Source organism: Scardinius erythrophthalmus (genome assembly GCF_964197995.2).
Source record: "Scardinius erythrophthalmus genome assembly, chromosome: 7".
Lineage (NCBI taxonomy): Eukaryota > Metazoa > Chordata > Actinopteri > Cypriniformes > Leuciscidae > Scardinius > Scardinius erythrophthalmus.
The window spans coordinates 50100594-50110423 of NC_138227.1; the positions used below are offsets into that span (position 1 = coordinate 50100594).

At 37.3% G+C, this 9830-nt stretch overlaps 1 protein-coding gene across 1 annotated transcript; it reads right to left on the bottom strand.

Moving 5' to 3' along the window:
• Positions 1 to 8493: 8493 nt before the first annotated feature.
• Positions 8494 to 9510, bottom strand: LOC308693866 (trace amine-associated receptor 13c-like; the record flags this gene model as incomplete). The annotated part of the gene is made up of 1 exon (XM_081370957.1): positions 8494 to 9510. One exon carries the CDS (start codon positions 9508 to 9510, stop codon positions 8494 to 8496), a length of 1017 nt encoding a protein of 338 aa, XP_081227083.1.
• Positions 9511 to 9830: the final 320 nt, after the last annotated feature.

Below are 9830 nucleotides of genomic sequence, written 5' to 3' on the forward strand. Positions count from 1 at the left end.
TTGCATACATTTACACTGTCTGTGTATTAGAGATTAATAACAATGAGCATCTAACTGTTTAAAATATTTGTGAAAATTAGATTCACAGCACTGTCCCACTCAACCTGACAGTGTTAGGTTGAGTGGGACAGTGCATTTCAGGTTGAGTGGGACAGTGCTGTGAATCTAATTTTCACAAATATTTTAAACAGTTAGATGCTCATTGTTATTAATCTCTAATACACAGACAGTGTAAATGTATGTAAAAGCAAAAGTTTTATTGTTACATCATAAGTGACAGAATTATCAACCTTATTATCCTGAATTCAGCCCCCCATGCCTCCACACTCACAACTGCGCCACCCTCACCTCCAGATGACTTCATCTTTCTCGGATGTGTTCACTGAAGTTGTTAAAAGGTGGTAAAAAGATGTAGGCTTAATGACAGTTCCATTCATTGAATGTAGAGTGAAGTTTACAATGTTACGATTTTTGCATTAGTTCCACAAATGCATTTAAAAAAAAATCCTTCCAAGTATTAATTCATTTGAAGGTCTCCGTTGTTGTATTTTGCGCTTCATAATGCGCCACACATTTATGTATTCTGGTTTTATTTACGTTTTACACAACGTCCCAACTTCATTGGAATTGGGGTTGTATTTCTCATGTTCATTTTAACCATAAAATAGTGTCCCACTTTCCCTAACAAAGTGTCCCACTCAACCTGATTGCTTCCAGTTTGCTGAAGAGGGTGTCAGATGGTGTTTAAAGATGAACAGTTTGTTAATAAATACATAAATTGGAAAAATTTCACCATAGTGGCCTTCATTACAATCTATTTAAACAAAACACATACAATTTTAATACATTCTAACTGATTTAGGTTGTTTAAAATGCAATTTACCAAAAAGTGTCCCACTTTACCTGACTTCACCCTAAATACCGTTTTGCCGTTTTAATGTTACGTGACAGATTCCTATAGCGGCATGTGAACTCATCATCTCTTGCTAATAGTAAATAAACACGAATTAACAATGTTGAAAGATACAGTATAACTTACCGAAATGTATAATCCTCTTTCATAATATCGATCAATAAGTGTTTTTCAACCGTGGAAAGCTGTAAAACAGCTGGAGAACAATCGTCACATAACTTTACCTCAGGAAAGCCATTTAATTGGCTAGAAAAATAAGAGCTATTAGAGAGTATTTGGCTAAATATGTGTAGGCTACTATATTACTCATTTTAACCTTAAATTATACCAGCTGATAGGGCTTTTTTTTCTTGAGAAAAAGTAACGCCTATCTTGTGAAACGTTACCTAATATTTATCCAAATAAGTCAATATTGAATCAAATCACAAGAATTGAATCGAAATGGTGAAATTTGTCAAGCAAAAAAAAAAAAAAAAAAAACATAGCTTACCAGAAATTGTACCATGTAGGCTAAACATTGTAACATGTTTCTGTTTAGGAGTAAAGAAGTGTATGCAGGGTTTAAAGGGGACGTTTTTTCTCCTCTCTAACCTTTACATCCCCGTAGATTAGCTTTACCTGCCTATCCACCATTCAGTTGGTACATATTTTTTTCGCTCTCTTTTAAAGATTGGATGGGGAGGGGGCCCATAGCTCTACCTCGCCTTGGGCCCCCGATTTGCTAAATCCGCCACTGCTCACTTTATACAGTGGCTGGATCAGACGGCCCACCCATCTACTGCCCACTGATGATGTAACATACAAACGTTTTATTTATTTATTTATTTAATAATTATAAATTATTTTAAAGTTGAACATTAGCTTTGAAATGTAATTAATTTCTTCAGTCCAGATTAGAATTCTCTTACACTTTTCAAATCTTAATACTTTTTTGTTTTATTTTTTTGCTTCATTTCTTCGCTGTTTTGGTATTGTTTAGTATTTCCACATGAAAGCAAAGCACAGGTGGAACTGAACTGAACTGAACAGGCCACTGTAGATCACTCTTCCTTTGAGCAGCTCCTGGAACTCATCTGAAGGGTAATTTGGTGTGGTTAAGATGATTTCTGTGAATTAGGAATGGGGTCCAGAAATAGAGGGGTTATGTCATCCATTGGAATTCAAGAATGCTTGAGCTGTCCATAATCCTCCCAGTTTACCCTGTAAATTGACTACTGCAATGTAATAAGTGGGCAATAACTGTCCCATATACAGAACACATTATCAAAAATGGTGAAATAATCTTTATACTGAACAGTGAAAAAGCTATTGAATTGAACATATGTGTAATAAAAAGGATTCAATTCCGCTCACTCATCACACAAATCGCTCACTCTGCACTTTAATAAAGTTTGTTTGTTTGTTTGTTACACTCTACCTTGTCTGCCTTCTTATGGATGTGACAGAAGACCGGACCAACAAAATGCAGAGCACGAGCACCGCTAACACGGATCCATTCGCTGAATTGGTCAAGTCAAGTCATCTTCATTTATATAGCGCTTTTAACCATGTAGATTGTTCCAAAGCAGCTTTACATTGATAATAGGAAATTCCCTTCACAGGGAAGAGCCTAGTTGACATTTCAGGACTGCGTTGTCGTCGTGTCCAGGCGCAGGTCCTTCATCAGATCTGGATACAGCCTGGATCTGGCGGACTGCAGTAAACCTCGGGATAAACAGAGAGACTAAATGATGTAACGAGTACATCAGGATGTACAGTATGGGAAGAGTTCCCGGTTCCGGCTGACCTAATCTATGCAGCCTAACATTGAATTATAGAAGTCTATAATGTGTTATGTGTATGCTAGGTCAAAGAGATGTGTGTTTAGTCTAGCTTTGAACTGACAGAGTGTGTCTGCTTCCCGGTGAACGCCGTTCGTCATGCACTTCCTCCACCACCCACCACTTCTTCATCTGCTGCCTATGCCAGTCCCATGGCCCGAGCAGCGACATACTGCGGCGAGGCGGAGGATTGCTGCGGGTTTATTCTACAGTTGTCAAGTCAAGTCATCTTCATTTATATAGCGCTTTTAACAATGTAGATTGTTCCAAAGCAGCTTTACAGAGATAAGCGTATAATTTAAGGTAACAGAGATTGTTTCGGCTTTACAGCAGAGTTAAGTTATTTCCATCTAAAGTTAGTTTTGATTGATTTGCTTCCGTCGCAATGATCATTTGTTATTAAATTAGGGGCCGCTAAGACGACACCATTCTCTCTACACAGACTTTAACGCGAAGATGTGAGAAACGCTGATGGCGTTCACATGCGCATTTAGAATGGGTTCTATAGTTATGTGTGTTTGAATATACGCAGGTTTGGAATTCCCTACAAGCCAAGCCTAAACAAAGTACTTGTCTTTCCTTATAAATTTTGATAAAGAATTTTATTTTATTTTGTTGCTTTGGGGTAGGAACGCGAAACGGATTTTCCCGACAACGCCTTATCTGTAGAGTGGTAGTGGGATCCTCCATAGGGAGAGACTAGTTGGCACTTCAGCACTGCGTTGACATCGGGTCCAGGCGAAGGTCCTTCGTCAGATCTGGATACGGCCTGGATCCGGCAGGCTGCAGGAAAACCTCGGGATAAACACAGACACTAAAATTAGCGTAGATGCCATTCTTCTCATGATGTAACGAGTACATCAGGATTTTTGGGAAGTGTTCCCGGTTCCGGCTGACCTAATATATGCAGCCTAACATTAAATTATAGAAGTCTATAATGTATTATGTGAAAGCTAGGTCAAAGAGATGTGTCTTTAATCTGGCTTTGAACTGACAGAGTGTGTCTGCTTCCCGGACAATGGTAGGAAGACTGTTCCAGAGTTTTGGTGCTAAATAGGAAAAGGATCGTCCGCCAGCAGTCGATTTTGATATTCTAGGTATTATCAACTGGCCGGAATTTTGAGATCGCAATAGACGTGACGGACTATAATGCGTTAAGAGCTCGCTCAAGTACTGCGGAGCTAAACCATTTAGTGCTTTGTAAGTGATCAGCAATATTTTAAAATTGATGCGACATTTAATAGGGAGCCAGTGCAGTTTTGACAGAACTGGGCTAATATGGTCATACTTCCTGGTTCTGGTAAGAACTCGAGCTGCTGCGTTTTGAACCAGCTGTAGTTTGTTTATTAAGCGTGCAGGGCAACCACCCAGTAGAGCATTACAATAATCTAGCCTTGAGGTCATGAACGCATGAACTAATTGTTCCGCATTTGTCAATGAGAGCATATGGCGTAATTTAGATATATTTTTAAGATGGAAAAATGCAGTTTTACAGATACTAGACAAGTGACTTTCAAATGAAAGATTGGTATCAAAGAGCACACACACACACACACACACACACACACACACACACACACACACACACACACCCAGGTTCCTAACCGACTACGAAGACTTAACAGAGCAGCCATCAAGTGTTAGACAGTATTCTAGATTATTACGTGAGGACGTTTTTTGTCCAATAATTAGAAACTCTGTTTTTTCAGAATTTAGAAGTAGGAAATTACAAGTCATCCAATTTTTATATCCGCTATGCATTCCGTTAATTTTGTGAATTGATAAGTTTCGTTAGGTTTTGAAGAAATATAGAGCTGAGTATCATCGGCATAACAGTGAAAGCTAATGCCATGTTTCCTAATGATATCTCCTAAGGGTAGCATGTACAGAGTGAACAGCAGCGGTCCTAGTACTGAGCCTTGTGGTACGCCATACTGAACTTGTGATCGATGAGACATCTCATCATTTACTGCTACAAACTGATAACGGTCCGATAAGTATGATTTAAACCATGCTAGTGCATTTCCCGTAATGCCAACATAATGTTCTAATCTATTTAAAAGAATGTTGTGGTCGATAGTGTCAAATGCAGCACTAAGATCGAGTAACACTAATAGAGAGACACAACCACGATCGGATGATAAGAGCAAATCATTTGTGACTCTAACGAGAGCTGTTTCGGTACTATGGTCTAAATCCTGACTGGAAATCCTCGCAGATATCATTTTTTTTTTTCAAGAAAGGAACACAGTTGTGAGGATACTGCCTTTTCTAATATCTTTGACAGAAAAGGTAGATTCGAGATCGGCCTGTAATTGACTAATTCTGTAGGATCAAGTTGCGTTTTTTTAACAAGCGGTTTAATCATAGCCAGCTTAAAGTTTTTTGGTACGTATCCTAGAGACAAAGACGAATTAATGATATTAAGAAGAGGATCTATGACCTCTGGAAGTATTTCTTTCAGTAGCTTAGTCGGTATAGGGTCTAACATACAGGTTGTAGATTTAGATGATTTAATGAGTTTAGTAAATTCTTCCTCTCCTATAGCAACGAATGAATCAAATTTTTCCTCAGGGAGACTACAATGCACTGCCTGGTGTGATACTGTAGTAGACGGTTGCATAGTTATAATTTTGTCCCTGATATTATCAATCTTATAAGTGAAGAAGTTCATAAAGTCATTACTGCTGTGTTGCTTGGAAACTTCGGTGCTTGAAGCTTTATTTTTCGTTAGTTTAGCCACCGTTTCAAATAATTACCTAGGATTATGTTTATTTTCTTCTAATAGGGTTGAAAAATAAGCAGATCTAGCAGCTTTTAAAGCCTCTCTGTAAGTAATCGAGCTCTCTTTCCATGAAATGTGAAATACCTCTAGTTTTGTTTTCTTCCAGTTGCGCTCCATTTTTCTGGCTGCTCTCTTAAGGGCCCGAGTGTGCTCGTTGTACCACGGCGTTGGACTATTTTCTTTAATCTTCTTTAAGCGCAACGGAGCAACTGTGTCTAAAGTGCTGGAAAAGAGAGAGTTAAACGTTTCTGTTGTAATATCTAGTTCTTCTAAGCTATCTGAGATGCTGAGATGATGAAACTGATTAGGAAGATTATTATTAAAGCAATCTTTACTGGCAGAAGTGATAGGTCTCACATATTTGTAACACGGAGTCGGCTTTGCAGCCTTGGCTAAATGCAAATTACACGAGACTAGGTAATGATCTGAGATGTCATCGCTCTGCTGCAGAATTTCAACGGCATCAACATCTATTCCATGTGATAATATTAGATCTAGAGTATGATTACGACGATGAGTAGGTCCTGACACGTGTTGTCTAACTCCAATTGAATTTACAATGTCTTTAAATGCCAATCCCAATGCATCTTTTTCATTATCGATGTGTATATTAAAATCACCAACAATTTATCTGCTTATCTGTTAACTTTATCTGCAGTCAATATTAATTCTGATAGAAAGTCCGCAAATTCTTTGATAAAGTCTGTATGGTGCCCTGGTGGCCTGTATACAGTAGCCAGCACAAATCTCAAACGTGATTTATCGTTTACACTATATATTTTCACATTAAGCACCAATGCTTCAAAAGAATTATATTTAAAACTTTTATTTTTCCATGTATCATATCCCTAACTCTCTATATGAGGATTTTCTATGTAGTACTGCAGCATGTGAAAGTTATAAACTCTCTGATGAAGGGTGGTAAATGTGTAACAGAAGGTTCAGTGAAGAGGAAATCTGAGAGTAAAGCTACTCTGACATTAGGAATCATTGTGGTAATTTATGTGCTTAGCTATGTTCCATATTATACCTGTTATATGACGGTAAACTCTGAAATAGTCATAGCTATTGTAAAATGGATTTGGTACATAAACACATCTCTGGATCCTCTGATCTATGCTATATTTTATCCCTGGTTTAAAAAGACAGTTAAACTCATCTTAACTCTGAAAATATTTCAGCCAGCATCCTCTCTGGTCGATATTTTTACAGAATAGAATAGAATAGAATAGAATAGAATAGAATAGAATAGAATAGAATAGAATAGAATAGAATAGAATAGAATAGGATGAGGCAATTATATAGCACTTTCATATGTACTACTGTACACCCAAAGCACTTTACAATCATATCAGGGGATCTCTCCTCAACCACTTGGATGATGTGACAGCAGCCACAGTACAACGGCCCCAGTGCACTCACCACACACCAGTTATAGTGCTCCTCTCCACTATAACTAACTGGCCTTTTCTAACTAACTGGCCTTTTCTTACTGTGAGATGTTAGTTAGTTAGTTAGATGCCTTTATTAATCCCCACAGAGGAAATTCAGATGTCCAGCAGCATATAGTGTGTGTTGTCTACAAACAAGCATTCTCACTACAATACACTCATAAAAACACAGAAAGTAACAGTTAAAAAAAGTGAATGACAAAACAAGCTACTACTATCATTAGTAGTAAATAATTAATGCACTTCAAACAGGTCCATTATGTAGTCTTATGGCGGTCGACAAATGACCTCCTAAACCTCTCAGTTCTCCTCATTCTTTCCTCCACCAAATCTCCTACAGAGTCCACCCTCCTCCCCAACACTGACACACACTTCCTGACCAGTTTATCAAGATGTTACCCCACTCTTCCACCAGGGCTCTCAAAGTTCTCAAACATGGTTCCTGGATTAGAAATCACAGTTTGTGTGTGTGTGTCCTGGTAAACTCAAACGTTCCCACAAAGATAGTAATATCAGAAATGTCTGAACTTGAGGAAACTTTTTTTATGGTCCCCATGAAAACAGAAAACATGTTATAAATTATACTAAATTATGTTTTTTTGAAAATGTAAATTTTCTGTGAGGGTTGTGTTTAGAGGTAAGGTTAGGTTCAGTCTATGTCCCCATAAAATATGGACACCCAATATGAGTGGTGTATATACAGTATTCAATCATTTACACACACACACACACACACACACACACACACACACACACACACACACACATAATTTAGTATAATTTGTAACATGTTTTCTTCATGGGGACCATAACAACTTTTTTCCACAAGGTCAGACATTTCTGATATTACTATCTTTGTGGGGACGTTTGGGTTTACCAGGACACACACACACACAAACTGTGATTTCTAATCCAGGAACCATCTTTGAGAACTTTGAGAGGCTTGGTGGAAGAGTGGGGTAACATCTCACAGCAAGAAAAGGCCAGTCTGCTACAGTCCATGAGGATGATCTGTGGGACTTACAGCAGCTCCTGGCTACACCAGATATGACTGCTTATTTTCATATTGTTCAGGGACTCATTGTTCCATTTCTTTTCATCAAATGTCTGCGGAACTTGTTTAGTTTATGTCCCAGTTGTTGAATCTTTTTATTTTCATAACAATATTTATACATTAAGACATTTTCTGGAAATAAAAGCAGTTGAAAGTTAGATATCACTTTTTTGACCGAGTTTAGTTCTGTACGACTGTCCCTTTTTGTCATTATGTTTTTTAGATAACACAGATGCAACATGACTGATGAAAGTGATTAAGCATAAAGCACATAATATCTACATTTAGAATTTAGTTTATTTAATGAGCTAATTTAATACAATTTATGAACTAATTTCAGTTTTAAGAAATTGTTCAAATTGAACATGAAATGCAGAAAACATACTCTCTGAAATAAAATAAAGATACATGTAGTGTAAATACAAATATAAATCCTACAAAGATAATCATAAAAGTGCTATATAAATGCCTCATTCTATTCTATTCTCTAAAATATCGACCAGAGAGGATCCTGGCTGAAATATTTTCAGAGTTAAGATGTGTTTAACTGTCTTTTTAAACCAGGGATAAAATATAGCATAGATCAGAGGATCCAGAGATGGGTTTATGTTCCACATCCATGTTATAACAGCTCTGGCTATGTTAGAGTTTACCAATATTTCACAGGTATAGTATGGAACATAGCCAATCATATAAACTACCACAATGATTCCTAATATTAGAACAGCTTTACTCTCAGATTTCCTCTTCAATGAACCTTCTGTTACACATTTACCACCCTTCATCTGAGAGTTTATGACTTTCACATGCTGAAGTACTACATAGAAAATCCTCAAATATAAAGTTAGGCATATGATACATGGAAAAATAAAAGTAATTAACGCATCAGCGATAAACATGGTAATTCCCCCACTAAGAGCACAATCTCCATAACACACGTCGGCTGTGGATGAATTAATGTTAAAATATTTAACCACAATTACAACTGAAAGAGCATAAGATAATGAAAAAGCCCAGCTCAGACAGATGCTTATTACAGTTTTAGTTGTGGTTATTTTCTGTGGGTAGTGTAAAGGGTAACACACAGCCACATAACGATCGACAGCAATTAAAACTAAACTACTGAGAGCTGCTGTGGAGAGCGATCCAATGGCTATAATATACAGACTACAGAAAGTTTCTCCAAAGTACCAACACTGAGCCTCAATCTGTATGATGGCCTCTACGGGCATCACAATAAGTCCAAAAAGCATGTCGGCCACAGCCAGAGAGAGAATAATCAGGTTTGTTGGAGTGTGAAGCTTCTTGAAGTGAGAGATAGAGATGATCACCAGCAGGTTCAGAAACACAGTCCATGCTGACAGCAATGAAAAAACCACATGCATAATAATGTATTCATGTCTAGAGTATTCAAATATCTTGATACATGATGAGTTGATGTCAGGAAAGCAGTAAAGAGTCTCATGATCCTCTGTCTCATTAGCCATGAGTGAGTCTCCTCATGTTAGGAGTTTGTTCTGCTCTCTTTATTTGTTCTGCTCACTTTATACAGTGGCTGGATCAGACGGCCCACCCATCTACTGCCCACTGATGATGTAACATACAAACGTTTTATTTATTTATTTATTTATTAATTATAAATTATTTTAAAGTTGAACATTAGCTTTGAAATGTAATTAATTTCTTCAGTCCAGATTAGAATTCTCTTACACTTTTCAAATCTTAATACTTTTTTGTTTTATTTTTTTGCTTCATTTCTTCGCTGTTTTGGTATTGTTTAGTATTTCCACATGAAAGCAAAGCACAG